General features: G+C 31.1%; 2 protein-coding genes across 7 annotated transcripts; one reads left to right on the forward strand and one right to left on the reverse strand.

Annotated features, from left to right (window-relative positions):
* Positions 1-3,451: 3,451 nt before the first annotated feature.
* LOC101259102 (nuclear transport factor 2-like) lies at positions 3,452-8,605 on the reverse strand. 6 transcript variants are annotated; one of them, XM_010317912.4, is made up of 9 exons: positions 8,426-8,605; positions 7,424-7,475; positions 6,677-6,863; positions 5,455-5,752; positions 4,975-5,373; positions 4,589-4,710; positions 4,413-4,478; positions 4,018-4,081; positions 3,452-3,882 (listed from the first exon to the last, which is right to left on the reverse strand). In XM_010317912.4, the coding sequence occupies exons 3-9, from the start codon at positions 6,860-6,862 to the stop codon at positions 3,668-3,670; spliced, it is 1,350 nt and encodes a 449-aa protein (XP_010316214.1). In that variant the 5' UTR covers position 6,863; positions 7,424-7,475; positions 8,426-8,605; the 3' UTR covers positions 3,452-3,667. The 6 variants fall into 6 exon arrangements, with proteins under 6 accessions (XP_010316214.1, XP_069150681.1, XP_010316213.1 ...); XM_069294580.1 differs by having other exon boundaries at positions 7,388-7,475; positions 8,426-8,556; XM_010317911.4 differs by lacking the exon at positions 7,424-7,475.
* Positions 8,606-12,835: 4,230 nt separating this feature from the next.
* On the forward strand, positions 12,836-17,506 carry LOC101258809 (uncharacterized). Its single transcript, XM_004232110.4, has 2 exons — positions 12,836-13,343; positions 17,138-17,506. Exon 1 carries the CDS (start codon positions 12,961-12,963, stop codon positions 13,339-13,341), a length of 381 nt encoding a protein of 126 aa, XP_004232158.1. The 5' UTR covers positions 12,836-12,960; the 3' UTR covers positions 13,342-13,343; positions 17,138-17,506.
* Positions 17,507-18,254: the final 748 nt, after the last annotated feature.

An 18,254-nucleotide genomic window follows, 5' to 3' on the forward strand; every position in this document is an offset into this window, starting at 1 on the left:
GAAGGAAGAGCAAGTGGTCCAAAAAGAATCTCCCAAAAATACGCTAAGGATAAAAATCAAGAAACAGATCTAAGTGGGACCCGATATTATACAAGTTGCTCTTTTACAAATTGATAAATATATTAACACGTGGATGTTGGAGTATACGTGTCGCAATATTATTAGATGAGAACAGCTAGATCAATTTGCAAGTTGGTAGTCATAGGGAGGTGGATAGTGGAAAAAGTGCAGCAGTCTTTGTCAGATAAAGATAATAACTACACCAACTTGCTCACCTACATTCAACACACGCATCCAATTTTTATCGAAGCGTATTCGTTTTAATTTATATGATATTTTTTAAATTTTAATATTTATATATATATTTTTAATTATTTTAATTTATAATAATATTTATGTAATTTATAAATTTCATAAAACATTATTTGATTGATTGACTTTGATAAGATATTTTTAAAAACAATTTTTTTTAAAAAGTTATAGCTTAGAACCATCACTATATATTTGTGATGTAGTAATTATTCTACTATGAATAAAATTAAAAAGTTATAATTAAATTATTTTTAATTATAATGAAATGATATTTTCTTAATAAAATAAAATAACACTTAAGGGAGTAATTTTGTAATTAAATTATTAATTTATCTCTATATCAAATAGGTAAAGCTGCAAGGTAATGGATAGGTAAGTGAGGTAGAGATGAATTAGGAAAAAAAGAAATAAGGATTATTTAACCAGACATGATATAATTTTAATTTTTTGAAGATACAATAAAAGAGCATTAAAATTGAGTCAAAAAAAGTGCTCCTTAAAAAAAATATGATGAAAATATTTCAGAAAAAAGATCATTAACTGTAGAAATATTTAAAATAAAAGAAATAATTGTACTAATGAAATAAAAATAAAGAAAAGAATACCAAAAAAATATACGTATTAATTAGAAAATATTACTATATCAAAAATAGTCTTTATTGATAATTAATTAATAAAAATAATTCAATTATCACTAAATATATTTTTAACAATAATTAACATTCTTAATTACGTAAATATAGATATCAACAACAACAACTCACACTCAAATTTACTAGAATTAGCGAAGCAAAAATTATCCGGTAATTGTCACATCAAGCTATAAATCGAATACTTTTGTGATTTAGCCAAATATAGTTTATATTTTCATCCAAATCTTTTAGTTATGCTACACATTATTTTTTTTTCTTTCTATTATTAGGAATCAGTAATCGTTTTAAGATGAAAAAATATTTGATTTTGGTTAGAAAGTAGAACATTAGTTTGTGAGCATTGCATATATTAAAACTTAGTACTATAAGCAAAGTCATAATTTATTATTTAGGAATTTCGAATCATAATTTTTATTTATTAGATTCTGAATATATGATTTATCATATTAGACAATTTTAGTACAATATAGGATTACTTAGCCTCTAATTATTATCTTATGTCCTACTCCTTTCGTCCAAAATTGTTTGTTATGTTACGTTTATCGAAAATTAATTTGACTAATTTTTAAAGATAAATTAAAATCACAATAATTCGATATTTTAAATAAAAATAAATAAATATTCTAAAACTATATGAAAAATACTATAGGTTATAATTTTTTACATATTAATATGATGAAATACATCTTAAAATGTTAGTCAAAATTTTCATAATTAAACTTTAAAAATAAAAATCATGACAAACAATTCCACGTCGAGAAAGTATTTAACGAATGAAACATCCTAATAAATATAGTGCGACTATTTCGTGACATTTTTCTAATATAAGAAAGAGCAATCAAAATTATTGGGATGATTTCAAAAATAGTACTTATAATTTTTATAAAGTAATAAAAAAATAATATGACATAAATTTCTTAAAATAACATCAAATCGAAAGCAATCCTACGGTCCTACGTATCCATTACTACAGTATTCTTCGTGCTACCTTATCAAAGTCGACACGTGGCAAAATTTTCCAATTTCAAATGTTATGTTCTCTTTATGATTTCTTTATTTTTTGCCCTCCGTCTATAATTATTTGACAGATATATCTAAAATAAATGTTCAAAATTATTTATCAATTTAAACAATCAAGAAATAACTAACTATTTTTTCAATTCTTTCCCCTTAATATTACTCTTTTATATTCAATTGAAAAAATTGTATAGAATTTTAATATTTTTGATATAGAAAAATTATATTTAATCAAATCATACTTTATAATAAATTTCTCGAGAAGAGTGCATGATTTTACTTAGATCAAACAACTGTGAACGGATGAAATAACTTATACGTATAAAGTATATCTTTTGTTAAAAAAATTAACACCTCATTCATTTTTTTCGTAAATCTAATACAGATAATTTATTGAGATATTCATAATTAAAATATTTTCAATCATTAACAATCAATTTTTTATGAAATTGTACACAAATCATGGCAATATTCAAAATAATAAAACTAACAACTAAAGAATATAAATTTCGAATGAAAAGCCAAAGCAAAAATTGAGCTCTATGATTTCGAAAGAAAACACTAGTTAATTAAATAAAAATAAAAACAAAAATAATAATAAAAAATATTTTATTTTTAAAAAAATTTCACGCAAAATAGACAGGTCAATTCCTAACTCCCTCTAATTATATAAGAGACAATTCATTTTCCGTATTTATTATATAGTTTATAGGGAGTAATAAATCATCCCATTAGCTTGAGTGTGAAGTTGATTTTTTTGAAATAATTCTAAAAATGTATTTAATATTTTTTCCGTATTCAACCAGACATTTTATATTCAACTCTATAGTACTGTTGCTGCGTGCTACCTTATCACAAATCGAAACGTACACAATTTTGCCAATCCCCACCTCCCAAAAATATGTTGACAACTAATTTATTAAATATAGATTCGTATTTAAATTATTATCATTATTATTATTATTTCTCACCTTTGTGGATGTGTATGATTAAACACCAAGTTTGGAAAAAAAAAACAAAACAAAGAAGACGTGGCTAGTGGAATGAGTACATTGCTTTGTCGGACGCAAGATATAAATAGAGCAACTTGTTTCGATTACACAAATATACAATTGCTTCTGTTTTACCACATTTTAGGTCGACACGTTTTTAATATTTATTTGACACTGTTTGACAACAAAGCAAAGATAATTAATCCAATATTGAATACAGTTGTTATAGACTTCTAGTACTTAATTGATTAATAGAGGAAAAATTAACTAAAATAACAAACATTTAGCCTATTATAGCTACAACTTTAAAAAATTGTTATCAAGGTTACAATTTCTTCAATTCTTTTAGTTAACCTGATTTGAATTTTTATAATTGAGTTTATATATAAATTCAAATTTTTATATATACTTGCTTTAGTTATTTGTAGGAAAATTTCATAATAATTAACGTGAAACATAACATTACCTACATAAAAATTAAGTTAGAAAAAAAATGATATTCGATAGTTGAAGTTTGAAAGAAAACAAAGGCCGATAATTGAAAACGAAAAAAGTATAATAAGAAAAATATCAAACTAAACTGCACAATTAACCTGTTGGTGCCAATGGCAACACAAAGCTTGGTCAAAATTTGCAACACAAAACTTCTATGCTGAAGAAGGAAACACCGTCAAAATTTGCAACATAAAACTTCTATGCTGAAGAAGGAATTTGGCTTAGGCCACCTCTCCGTCCGCCTCTCCCTCTTCCTTGTTGGTAACTTTCACCACCTCGTCCTCCACGACCTCCATTAAAATCACTTCTACCATATCCTCTACCTGCACCACTAAAGTTTCCGCGGCCCCTGAAATTTTCATTTCGGTACCCTGCTCCTCTTCCGGTAGGGAAACGACCTCTCCCGCTACCAACTGCAATAGGAAATTGAAAATGCACATGCATCAATTATGTGAAGAAGTTGTGGTCCAAACAAAGAGATTTTAACAAAACAAATAAAAGTGAGAAGAAATTGATGACTAATTTGTTAGTTGTAATCTGTAACTGACCTCTACTTGTAGTTCGCTTTATTTCAAGCTCAGCTTGAAGACCTCCAATTGTAACAGGTGAGGCCTGAATAAAAAATTCGTACATATAACTCATGAAACCGACAAATGTAACCATAGCGCCATAATAACACACGTTTTCACGTAAAACAGATAAATAAAATGGGGAAAGTTTATAACCTAGTTTTAGATTCATGATGAAACATCAAATTTGGGCCAACTTTATACAGACTCAATAAAGTAAGAAAACTTATGGTTCCTAAAATACTAGATCTCTTCAATTTAAAACTTCATGGCACACTTCCATACACACAATTGTAGCATATAATCGGGATGCTGGACAAATTTTAACTTCACATGAAGATGGCTATCTAAAAAATTATTTGAAGGGGACAAACCTGTATCGCGCTGTTCATGGAGTTCAAATCTTCAAATTCAACAAACCCGAAGCAGAATCCTTGTTGCTGCAGAAACACGAAATCAATAGATATTATTAAAGATTTATAAAATTAAGTATAAAATTAAGTAGATGAGAGGAGGACAAATGAGTAAAAAGTATGTTTTCTGGACTAACCCTATTACTTCTAACTTGTATGCCTCCTTGCATAATGGGTCCAAATCTCTTAAATTCAACCTCAAGTTGAGCAACAGTAACATTTAAAGGCAAATTGCGGATATAAATGGAGTGTCCCTCAGCTGGAACCAATAAATAAGAAGATTGTAAGCAATAAGAAAAAAAGAGCCAATGGAGAAACTGTTAAGTTTGATCATGCAAGTAGTAGCAACGGCTCATTGTATGAAGAAAAACTCAAACACTTGTCTATGTACTTCAGCATTCCTTTACATCCTATAATAAAATATGAAAGTTCTATTCTAATATAGCAGCCCGGTTGGATGCTTCACAAATGAAAGTAATGAATGATATATTTCAAGCAAGTGAAAGATTTTTTGATATTATACCTCTGTACTGAGCATCTTTAGATTCAGATGCATTACCCCCAGAGGCAGTATGAATTGATGATTCAGGAACAGGAGCTTGTGCCACTGACTTAACTGGCTGCTTTTCAGTCTTTGCGGGAGCCATTCTTGAATTAGAGGGTACATAGATTTTGGCGGGCCCTTTCTTTGTTTGAGAACTTACAATTGAAGCATAAGATTTCTTAGGAGCATCTTCTCGGGAAACTGAAGTAGCTGGTTCTGCATTAATATGGGATTCAGCACCCACCATAATCTCTCTTTCATCACCAACTACCTTCTCATTTTCCAAAGAACCATGAACTACTTCCTCAACAATTTTTATATCTTCTGCATGAGAGCTAGGCTGTCTGTGATTCGAAGGCTGAAGCACATGAACTGGTTCTAGAATCAAAACAAAAAAGCCAAGTAAGCAATTTGAAAAGTAAAAAGAAGAAAAGTGTGGAATTAGACAAAATATCCAACCTGGATCAGGCGTCAAAGGCACGGGTGCTACATCCTTGACCGCATTAACCATTTCTGAACTGTTATCAGTCTCCACTTGTTCTGCATACCTAAGAACATCATTCAAAACAAAGTAGCCTTTGTCCTGTGGAGCAAGGAAAAAAGTCTGGGTGAATTGCTTTCTCGTGTTATCTTTTCCAGTTAAGCATCCAGTAACCAATACAATGACCCCATCCTTGTAGGACTGTTGTGCATCTGCAGTCTTTATCTCTGCCTTATAATTCTTGTAGCCTAATGAGCATATCATGTCATTGATATTCTGATCCAACATAAAGATAAGTGAAAAATCAGTTAAAGATAAGTGAAAATTAGTCAGAATTGTGGAATGAGAAATCAATTGTTATTTTATATTGCAAACTTGCCAAGATAAATATGTGAACATGGTGCAAGGTAAGAAATAGAGAAAGCACTTCACCATTTTGCCAACTACTTCTAATGGTAAAACTTTAGAGAAATGATAACACAACTCTCCCAGAGAATGCAAGTTTCTGAATGTTACATCATAATCGCAAGATCATTCTGAATTGTATTAGAATATTAAATAGAGTTCCAATTTTCTCGAAAAGAAATTTCTTGCAAATCATTTAAACACTAGCTTTGAAGCTACAAACCAAGAACCTTATTATTTCAAGATATTGTAGGGTTGACAGGTTTCGCGATATGTTCATACATCTTAATAATTTCTAAAAGTGACTTGCAACTGCACAAGCCCAGCAGTTTAATTGCTCTATTTATGTGGTTGATTTTCATTCTTATTGTCAATCATTAACCAACGCCAAAGTAAGACTAAGAGTCTATAGTCCTCTACGTAGTTTATCATTTGTCCAATTCCCTGTGCTTCCACATCCAGATGCAACTAAGTTCTTCACTAATAGCAGGTCAGATTATATTCAGCATTATACAATCAGTTTCTTCTATGGAAAAAGTCCTCAAATGTGCCCCTCAATTATCGACTTCCACCAAACTTAACCACCCCCACCCCCCCCCAAAACAGAAGTTTCCAGGAGATCACACGATTTAGAAGGGGTGAAACTCTCATTGTGAACTAACACCTATGATGTTGATAAACCGACAGCAGATAAAAGTTTGTATTAGCCTTAGAGTTTTAGACCATGTTTTTTTTCCCTTATTCATAAAAGTTCTCTGGTATAGTAGAAGGAACAACAATTGCATTTATACTCACTTTCATTGTTGTCACGGATGTCATCACGCCATTAGAATTTGGGCGGCTTAAGACACTTGAATCCAGACAAAATCTGTATACCAACTCTGGGGAGTGGTGTTGAATTTGGTAATACTGCTCAACAAAAGCATTTCCGATCACTTGTGCAGCAGGGGCAGAAGGTATAGCTGTAGTTTCCATAGCCATTCTGTACAAAATTTAGGGAAGAGTCAAGACAATAGTCAGTAAAAGACCAGCCCTGATGTGTAATGTGTACAAGTAAAAAAGTAATAGTTTGACAAAAATATGCATCACAAAGCATGTTCGTCCAAGGAAAAAAGAAGCACAACATAGTAGTTCATAGTCTGAAGTAATAGAGCAACATTACTAAGAAGAAACTAATCAAGGGTTGAGGTTGAGAAATCATCCATGTTAACATACACATATTAAATCCCAAATTAGATAACACAAAAGTCAATAAGTAATCCATGTTAACATACAGATATTTCCCAAATCAGATAACACAAAAGACAATAAAAGACTTAATTACAGAAAAGGAAAAGTTAGTCCTAAGGTGGACTCATTGAGCCCTAAAAGCAACAACATAGAAGGTCAGAAGAATGCATCTTCAGAAACAAATTCTTTTCCGGTCAATAAAAGTTCTGATGACAACACCTCAATCACAAACAAGTTGGGGTCAGTGTTATAAATACGGTACTATCTTAGACTAACAATTATATAACAACAATAAATCCAGCGTAGTCCCACATGTAGTGTGTAAGCAGCCTTATCCCTCGACTCAAGTATGGGGAGACAGACACTGCAATAATAAGAAAGATTAAAAAAAAATATAAAAATACTATAGTGGCATAAAAATCTTCGACAGAGCTAAAAAGTTGTAGAAATCATAAGGCGTAAAACACAAGTACTAACATAACAAAATATAGCCCAAACTAATTGGTATTTCCTACATAGATCTTTTAGCGATGAGAACTTTTGTAAAAATTAAAACAAAGCTTCTCTTGAAGCTATAAAGATAAAAGACTACATTAGATGGACGATGACGACCACACTCAAAAAAAAAACAAAAATTTAATCAAATTAAATCATACAAATCAACAAAAACAAAAGAACTAGCAGTAGCATTGAGGACGAATGGCACTACAGAGCCAGGGGAACCTACCTATAAGAGGTAAGGGTCCACGTGAACCCAATAGCTTATGTTCCACAGTGTATTTGTATTAAAAAATTCACAAAATATGTATTATTTTTCTGACTATATGAATCAAACTATTATTAAGTATTATTGTATGAACAATCGACTTTAAATCCCGAATCTGCCTCACACAGCATTAACCGTTCTGAGAAATCAATGTGTTCGACTAGGTAAAGTTACATTTTTTTCTTCATGTATTAATGTTGGAAGAACTCAAAATTGCAAAATTTACAGATCTGCCTTCAGTTTTCCATTCTCTCACAATAAAAAACCAAACAGTCCCAACAACAATAAATCAATCGATTAATTCGCCACATTCCAATCAAACAGGATTTATTAAAATAAGTAAAAAAATAAATTGGATATTCATCGTGATTAAGAATAAAACGCTGATCAAGATGAAACAGAACAAAATTTGAACTGGAAAGAAGAAAAATTGTGATGTGTGATGGGATAACTGTCCATTGTAGATTAGATAGTATACTAATATTAAATTAAATAGAAAGTTAAAGTGTGATTAAACAAATCATTAACAAATTAATGAAGAAAATTACCTTAGAAGAAAGCGAAAGGAAGACAGATTTTTGTAGATTTGATGAGTTTTACGGAAGCAACTATTATTATGTAGTTAAGCCGATGAAAGGGACTGACAATTAAGCCAAAAACTAAACTTCAATAGTGAACGATATGAGTAGGAGTCGGCAAGCTTTGTTAGGCTAAACTACTGAAAATTCAAGTCTATTTAGGATTTGTTTATCATATTATATTAGAATATTTTTTATTATATTGTTTGTCTTATTATATTTGAATAATACGTTTTATAACATTTTTGAATCTTTATTTATGATAACTCCTAATTCATATTGAAATATGCCTTTTATCCTAATTAAATTTATTTTTTTATTAATATTAATAAATAAGAATGCCTATTTATTTCGGATGCTACTTGTTATTTTCAAGAAAAAATTGGCTAAAAGTATTCTTGGAATGTCCGAAAATTCAAATATAAACTTGTTCATTTATAAGGCTAAAAATATCACTTAATCCACTTTCTTTTTTCATTTTTACCATAAAATCTAACAATCCTTTTTAATTATTATAATAATTATTATTTATTACACGACATTTTTTAATTGCATAAAAAAAATTTTTGAACACGTTAATATTTTTCTCAACCACCCCAATGTAATTTTGTAGCCCAATATACGAATTAGAAGTATATTAAAACCTTTTCAGATAGTCCATATATATTTTTGGCCCTTTTCTGTCACGGCTGGAATCTAGACCCCAGACGAGACCGGCGTCGTTGACCTCTCAGTGGTCGCAAATAAGTCTACTTACGTTATTCTTACTTTACATAGGTTAATTTTAGCGAAAAATTTGAACTTTTTGATTCTTTAATCATACTTGTTAAACATTCTTTATATTTCGTAATCGTTCATCATCAACCATCTAACAATTAAGAGATAAGCAACTGAAAGAAATAATTCATTAAGTATTAATTGTAATCGGTCAAAATAACACCAATACAAAGTCTGAACCAAAACATGAAAGAAGCGCTAGTGGAACATGCTCCACTAGCTTAACTCTAAACTACGCTAGAATGTAAAACAGTAGCATCCTCGAAAGCATGAGTACCTACCAAATTCCGGATGAATGCTGACGTCCGGATAGCTGCAACAACGAACCTGTAGCTCTACCGTCCACCTGTGCCTGCACCTAAAAGTAGATGTTTGTATGGAATTAGTACACACTTTACTAAGTATGGGTATATGCACGCACACACTAGGGACATGCATGAGGAAGAATAGCTCTTTTCTAACAACATGATTTTTGAAAGTCAAGTCAGTGGACATGCCAAATTGAGATTGGAAAAGTCATGCCATGAGAGTGACATGCATCATTATAATTATCGTATGTCACACAACACATAACATATAACACATAGTTTCTTTCATATTATTCATTCATATGCTATGAGACCTTGTTATCATGGACTTGACCTTAAGACTTTTCAAAATGAGGGCTCAACATATGGGACCTCAACTAGGGAGTCTTCGTTAGCAAACACAGAGTCTGCTTCATTCATTCATACGTACCTCATTTAGTTCATTCATAGGCCAGTGTGAACACCAGCTATACCTAGGATGTAGCTTAAGACTTTCATCGGATTTGTTGTGCAATGATTAGGAACAACCTAATGTCATTACCTGAATTTAGCTCGCCTCTTGATTATCCTATCCTAACACCTTCGATATCGTTCATTTCTTTATATGATTCATTTGAGGTTGGTATCGTTCATTCATTGGGAACTTTAACTATAATCGACATAGATCATGTGAGCATCATGAAATCCAGTGTCTCCCCCACGCCGAAAAGATGTGGAATCACCGACCAAAGCGATTCAATAACATACTAGCGTACATGGGAATTTAACCCCGCCAGATCCCTATAGTGGCAATATAGGTTCAAAGACTAGGAGATATGTGGAGACCATACCCAGCAAGCCGGACAGTCTCATCTAATGAGAGTTACGTGAACCTCCGCCCTTCCCGAAAGAAGGCATCACCGCTCATAGCTAGCCTATCGGTGCTCAGTATAAAGTTCCATTACATTCAACTCATACATCATGGAAGTTGACTTCTGGTATGAGGACATCATAGCTCAATAGATGATTTCTCATCTCATCATTAGTATTAAGTGTTTTAGACTCAATATTTTCATTAGAGTGTTCATAGAGACTGATCTCTTCATTATCTTACACTCTCATTTGTGAGTATGTATTGGTAACATTTATTTATGCTCATTTGAGATTCATCATATACATTAGCCTCACATTATGATTGTCATTACATTCTTCATTATTAGCACTTTTGTTTTTTCATAATTACTCACCTCTTATTACGTGAATATTCATTTCTTCATTTCATAGTTCATCTCATCATATGTCAATGCACTTGGCCATTTATCTTACATTCATACTTAACCTTCCTAAGATTCATCATTTCATTACGTACATCTTAGGTTTACTTAATTTTTGAACGTATGTTAGACTTATGTGTCTATATATACAAGCATGGGGCTTCATTTATATTTCGTTAAGTGATTCTTACTTTCCTAAGGTTATGCATTTCAAGACTTATGTATCTTGTATATATGACAAGATCTTGAATTTTTTTTAATCTAAGTAGATGACATTATACTTGAATATTTTATTCACGTATGACTTATGTATCAATACGGAGTTTTGGGCATGGGAACCCAAATCTTGAATCACTTGGATATCATTTATATTTTTCATTGATTTTATTTCTAATATTCATGACATTAGAATTTTATTTCTAATACTCATGGCATTAGAATTCTAAATTAAATCTCAATAATTACATAAAAGAATAAATTTTCTATTTTTAATTAGAATTCTAAATTAAATCTCAATAATTACATAAAAGAATTAATTTTCTATTTTAATTAGTATTCCAAATTAAATCTCAACATTTACGAGAAAGAATAAATTTTCTATTTTCTTTTAAAAATCAGTCCAAGTTACCTCAACGTCCACACCACTCAAAGAACAATTTCTCTTCGCCTTAATGTTTTTGGTTGCTTTGCTTTTCTTAAAATTTCATGTGAGTTCTTCAAGCGTGAAGAACTGTTGATATTTGGCAGAATAACGTGAGAAAGATGGAGAACGTGAGAGAGAGTTAAGAAGCGTGAGATAGAGATCAACTATTAGGATTAGGAGACTAATTCAAGACTTAGTCAAATAGAATTTAAATTAAATTAATACAAATCTGGTTTATTTTAATTAATACGCGAAAGGACCATTATGCCCTTAAAAATTTTAAATTTTAAATTAACAATTAAATCACCTTAAGTACCTATTATTTAATTTATTTACTTATTTTTTTTCGGATCGTTACATTTTTTGTATCTCCAATAAAAAAAAAACTAGAAAATATTAGAAAGAATTAGAGAAGAATGGAAATAACTTATAGTAAGATTTAAGAGCAAACATAAACATTATTTATACATTTTTATTTGTATAAAGTGAGAGGCTTGAGAGAGAACTGAGAGTGACGAGCGACAGAGGGAAAGACTTACGACAATGTGTTTATTGCAAATTGTTGTTAAATGAAAATTTAGCTTTAATATTTATTTTAATAGTTATATAATACATAATTTTTCCTTTTTTATATTACAGTTTTAAAATTAGGAAGTTTAACTTATAATTTTTCTTTTTTTAAAAAAAAAACATTTAAGAATTTATTTAAATTACTACGAAAATGCTTAAACTTTATTTTCCATTAAACAAACTTAAACAAGTCAATTTAAGTAGACATACAATCCAGACGTTTGAATTTACTTAAAAAAGTTGATTAGACCTATTTTAAGTTAGTTTTTAATTTTTAAAAGTATTTGATAAATATAAAAAATTTAAAATAAGTTCAAAAAATAACTTAAAATAAGTTAGAATGTGTTTAACAATGTTAAAAATAACTTAAAATAAATTTAAAACTAAAAGTAGGTCTCTCTTATTTTTTTTAACATAAAAATCATTTCAATTTGACCTTTTATTTCGACTTAAAAATTATCTTTTTTAAGTCAATCCAAAATACTCTTATTCTTGAATCTTGCGTCTTAAATTGTTAGAACATCTAGATTTTTTCTTTCGAAAATTTACTATTCCTTTTGTTTCTCTTTTAGTTTTCATGTATTTTAAAAATACTTGTTCTAAAATAACAATTAATTTGAAAAATTAAGAAAAATTAATTATTTTTTTCTAATTTTGTCTGTAATATAAATTATTCCAGAATGAAGAGGCACAGCAAATATATATATATATATATATAAGAATTAAAGGGATTTATAAGGAGTAGTTGATAAATTTTCACATGAGTTTTCTAGCACCTTCTTTTCTTTTTATTTTTCAATTTATGTGTATTACTCATAAGGAAAAGGTTTATTATATAAAATATTTGAGAAACAAAAATGAGCAAGGCGATTTAGGTCCAATTATCCCTACCCAATTTGAAGACATAACATTAAACCGCAAAATCAAACAGATCTCATTGAGCAAATTTCTTCAATGGCTTCGTCAGGGAAATCGATGATCCAAACCCTAAAACGGTTCATGAAGAAGCCATGGGAGTTCACCGGACCTCAAACAAGCCCCGAGTATTTAGACTCTATACCCAAGGCAGCGGAGTACAGAATCTTCTGTCCTGCCACTACCCAATCTCAGGCCATCATCCCCACATCCGATCCTGAAACCGTCTTCGATATCAAGTATTATTCTCGTGACCAGAGGCGTAACCGTCCTCCAATCAAGCGCACTTTCCTCACCAAAGCTGATGTTGAGAAGATGAGGATGGAGTACAAATTTGATGTCAACGATTTTCCTAAGCCTTATTTGACTGCTAAGGTTGAAGAGGATGAAAATGCTATTGGTGGTGGCTACCAGAAATGAAGGTAATTTTTTTTATAATAATAATTGGGGTAGATGAACGAACTGAACTACTAATATTCCTCGAAATGAAGGTATTGTGATTCAATTTTAGGGGTTTTATTATAACCGTTTATCTATCATTGTTGGAAATTGAGTTTGTTATTTGAATAATCAAGCAATCATTATTTCAACCGCATATGCCTTTGTTATCATTGCTTTTGTACTATGTTTTATTTGGACCAATTTCATCCGATACTGATAAGTAATTTGCTTTCAGGGCACATCCAGAGTTCTCTAAGTCCTCATTGTTTCGTATAGATAGTATTTGAGCTGGATAGCTAGTGGTCCGATTTAGGAGGAATGTGGAACTTCTCTTCAATTACAATTGTTGGGGAGTTATCACATTTTTCTTGAATTGGTGTTTTCTTTGGTTCCTTTTCAGTAAAGACTTGTAGACATGTAATCTGAAGATGTTGTGTCCCCACTTGTTTTTAAGTGCTGTGGGTTTGGAGGAAAATGTTTTTTTTTTCATGTAAAAAATATTTCTATATCTTTTTGTGGTGTTTGGTTGATTATGAAAGAAGGTGACATATGGAAGTCATACAAGGTGTAGGATGGTGTATAGCTTGTGTTTGTGTGATATCTTCGAGTACTAAATGTTGAAGACGCTTAAGGGTTAATTGAGACAAGTGATATCATGTAAGAGTTGAGTTAGCTTTGGGAAGGAAATGGAATGTCATTTGATGTTGTAAGCACTTGACGAGATTTTATCTGTTCCCTCCCTCTCCTAGTGGGAAAGTAAAACGGGACGTAGTGGAAACTTTGGTAGCAGTCTGTAATGAGAACGTCAAATAGGTTTCAGAAATATGCTTTTTGGGGCTTACTTGAAATTAGATTAAAGGGAGAACTGTTTAGCTAGGTTTGTGCAATTTGAGAATTATTTTTTTCAGGAATATCTGTTGGGTGTTGGGAGTCTATCACATGAAACACAAGAGGTAAATCTAATCAACACATTGAGCTTCTGTTGCCTCCTTTAGCTGCTTCCTTCCTTGCTGCCCTTCTCAAAACTTAAGTTTTGATGGATGCATCCTCTCTTCTTTCCCTACTGTCATGAGCACCTTTGACCCCTGTTCTAGTTTTTCTTCCGTTTCCTTTTCTAATGTCCTCCCCTCTACGATTGTCTATGTTTCAAATTGGCGGCGAACCCCTACTTTCAACCGATTTAGAAGTTTCAAGTCTTCTCCTTTTTCCTTTTTTTACAGGAGAAAACTCCATATTACAGCAGATAATATTGGTGTTAATATCACCCAATTAAACATTCTGTTCAAAATTAACCACAACTGATACTTTTATCACACAAATAATGTGCTATTACGTGCCCACTTGTGCCTGAAAGACTTTAATTGCAAAAAACTGGCTTCATCTTTGGTATCACTTAATATCTACCCCAAATAGCACTAGTTGATAAGGTTTTGAAAGGGGATTAGCTTATTTTCGTTCTTTTTCCATAACCCGTTTGGGTATGAGTAGTTTGACGTTGTTTTATGCATTTTCTTCTTTTATCTTAAAGCACCAGATCATCTCTTAGTACGAACTAGAAATCATGTAGTGTCTGTTTCTTTGTTTGCTGTGTTGAACCATTGAAGAGGATGATTCAGGTGTGTCAATAGGTAATAGTGAGATAGGTTTGTCAAAATGAGGTTTATTATTCTAGTCAGCTTCTCTAATTTATTAAGAACTGTATAGAAAGTAAAGTTTGTTTTGCTTTCTTCTGATCGCACTAAACAAACATACAAGGGCAGATAAATGCTTTACTAGAGGGAAGTATAGTAATCCGTCCCCTTAGAAAAAGAGCGCAAGCTTTAAATAGCACAAATGGAGAAAAAGTACAAATATGAATTTTTAGTCCAAGACTTGAGATAATAAGCATGAATAACAAATATATGGCCAAAGAAGTTGAAAAAAATATATGGTAGAGTCAAAAGTGATATATCAATTGTTTAGTGTGACCGAGGCGCTTATTGGTAAGGAAAATATGTCTTAGAGCCTTAATGATGCTGAAGTGCACATCAAGCAATGCAACACGCTTAGCATATTTTGCGTCTCGCTTCAGTGCTTATGTGCGTCTTTGACAACACTGGGTCAGTTAAAAACAAATTATCTCGATGTATTTTTATAAACATGCAACTTTTCCTTATAAAAACATTTCATCAATGTTAACATTATAGTTGACATGGCAACTATTCGTTCTGATCAGATTTATAATTTGTTTTACTTAAGCTCAGATCAAGTTGACAGTGTTCTTTTGGGTAGAAAGGAACAGGAAAACTGAATTGGGAACTCTTAAAACTAATGGAACGATAGTAAGTTTTTTTTTTGATGAAATGAGGCATTTCATTGCTGGTATCAATAAAATTCAGAGTTACGAAAACAAGTAGATGATAGCTTCAGTAAAAAAAAACTAATAAATGGTAAAAGTTCTGTTTCATGCTAACAGGGTACATAGCTAGAATTGTCATATTTCAAAATGGTTGCGTCTTGATCTCTTTGTCTATGTAACTATGTAAATATAGTTATGTCCTTTAACTTCTGTTGATACTCGTCTAGATTAAAGTAGCCATTGAGATCTTTAAGGTACTTGAGAGTTATAAATTACAATTGGTTTGAGATAATGAACATATGAGAACCATGATAGAGTCGTTGTGATGGGATTGTGGTGTTATTTAATTTGTATAACTTGTCTGAAAAATTGCCATGCTATTTTCATTCTATAGCTAGTTTCTAGGAGATGATGAAAAAAGAGCAAACCAGCTGAAAGTATGTCTAGAATCCATGCTTGGTGGTGTTCTTAGGTTGAGGCAAGCAATGCAATAAACTAGGAACATTCACAGAATGTTGTGAGTGGTTTTAGCCCTCCAAGCCGTAAAATCTATTGTCCTTTTAGTTGTGTAAATGAGCTAAGCCAATCCTAACATTAGTCGGGTTCAGCTCACTTGGTGCATTAAGAGATGAGCTGAAGGTTGAGTCTAATCAAGCCCGAGCGCAAGACAGTCGGTTCAGTTTCTTTTTTTGGTTGATAACGGTGGTGTGAATCGTGTGATGTCGGGGCCAGCTTTCATGCACCTCGGTGTTGGGTCTGAGCTAAATATCTGCTCTGCAGGATGGTTAGCTTTTATCACAAACATTAATAACTATTACCCAAACTAGAAATGTTAAAAATAATGAAGACAACCTTAACAAAAATAATTATACGACTCTCATGTTTGGAAATGAGTTCTGCAAAGTGTTAACATATCCTTAAATCTTTAAACAATTGAAAAAATAGAAATAAATGCAATGCATCTGATGCTGAAATAAGACTCTGGATTTGTTGCATTTGTCTAATATCTGAGTCCATGAGAGATATAAAGGATGCTGGAGATAAGTAGGAGGGTTGTTTTATTACTAGCAATATATCTGTGCTAATTGTGCATCTGATTTTGATCTTAGGCCAATTAATGAGATAACTTTGGGATATTCCATAAAGTGAAGCTTATCTGCATTTTATAGCGACACCTTTTCATACATTTAATCCCCTGTTTAGTATTTGAATGGTCAAAGGATGACTAATTGTGCATAGAAATTATCTTTGCAGTTCCGGTAACAAAGAAAAAAAAGTGTTAGCTGCTGTAGCACCCCACAAAATGGAAAGAAGTAGTTTTTTTTTAATCTTTTCAAAACTGCTGTTTCTTTTATCGTCTTGGAGATATCAATTTGTTAACTGTGTGTTGATATTATCATATACAAATTCTAACTATTTGAACTCCCTCTCTACCAGGCTTTGTTCTTGTGGCGAAGACTCCACTTGCTGTCAATAATGGTAGCTGATGATGTTTTGCAGTGTCAGCCAAGTGTATTGCATATGTACTCCGTTTTTTAAAAATGTTGAGATATATATTCTTGGAGCAATTTCCTTTGGTTTTAGAGTGATAAGTTTCACCAGTCGAATAATTTTTTTTTTCATTTAGCTTATGCGGATTGTTCCATGTCTTGTGCTTGAAAGAGTGAAAGTTAGTCGAACGTCGCATCTGATTAGCTATAGTCTGATTTTGATTTCCCAAAGGTAATTGTGTAGCAGCTTTGTCTGATATCATACCATGGAGTTCAATAAGTAATGAAATTTCAATTTTAGGTTTGGCTACTGAAATTGGTCATATTCTACTGGACTTTTTTACCACAGGAATCGACTGAATACTTCCTCCTGGCAGGAACATTTTTCAAGATTGAATCCTAACTTTGTCATCATTAGTTTCCAACTAAAAAATAGAGTTTAGGGTTGAAATGAAACAGGATTAAGTTAGTCATTTTTGTAACCAATAAATTGAACAAATAAATGGTATAAAGTACCTTTCATAATAACACTAAAATTTGCACTAAAAAGTAATTCATCCAATTACAATAACAACAAATCTATTGAAATCAATTATGTGGGGGTTTGAAGGTAGAATGTTCATTATTTTTATCAATATCTATCCGAGATAGAAAATCGAAAGATTTTCGTTTTAAGCAGATAAAAGTATTAACAAAATAAAAAGCACACCCACAAGGTAAAAACAATTGAGTCAAAATGTTAAAATGAGAACAAACTCTTCTCTTAAATAAATAAATAAACACTAGAATAATATGTATCAAGACATTTCCTTTTAATATTGATATTCGATAACATATTCTACAATTGTTTGATCTGATAGTATTTACTTTGTAATGTATTTAGGATGATTAAAAATATATATTCACATTTTAAATGGTAATAATATTCAGGTATATGAAAAATATCAACTCGTTGTTGTATGTTACTAGTTTAAGTTAAATAAAATAATATTTTAAAATTTTAAAATATATAAAATACTGATTAATAAATTTATAACTAAATATTTAAATTTTGAACCATAAAC

This window comes from Solanum lycopersicum, chromosome 2, assembly GCF_036512215.1.
Source record: "Solanum lycopersicum chromosome 2, SLM_r2.1".
In the NCBI taxonomy this organism is placed as follows: Eukaryota; Viridiplantae; Streptophyta; class Magnoliopsida; order Solanales; family Solanaceae; genus Solanum; species Solanum lycopersicum.

Excerpts from the sequence above, each read along its gene's own strand:
- LOC101259102 (XM_004232111.5), bottom strand. Across the intron at positions 4,082-4,412 it reads CCATGAACAGCGCGATACAG|GCCTCACCTGTTACAATTGG; the intron begins GTTTGTCCCCTT and ends TTTTTTATTCAG. Across the intron at positions 3,883-4,017 it reads AAAGCGAACTACAAGTAGAG|TTGGTAGCGGGAGAGGTCGT; the intron begins GTCAGTTACAGA and ends TTCCTATTGCAG.
- LOC101258809 (XM_004232110.4), top strand. The coding sequence starts at position 12,961 with ATGGCTTCGTCAGGGAAATCGATGATCCAAACCCTAAAACGGTTCATG.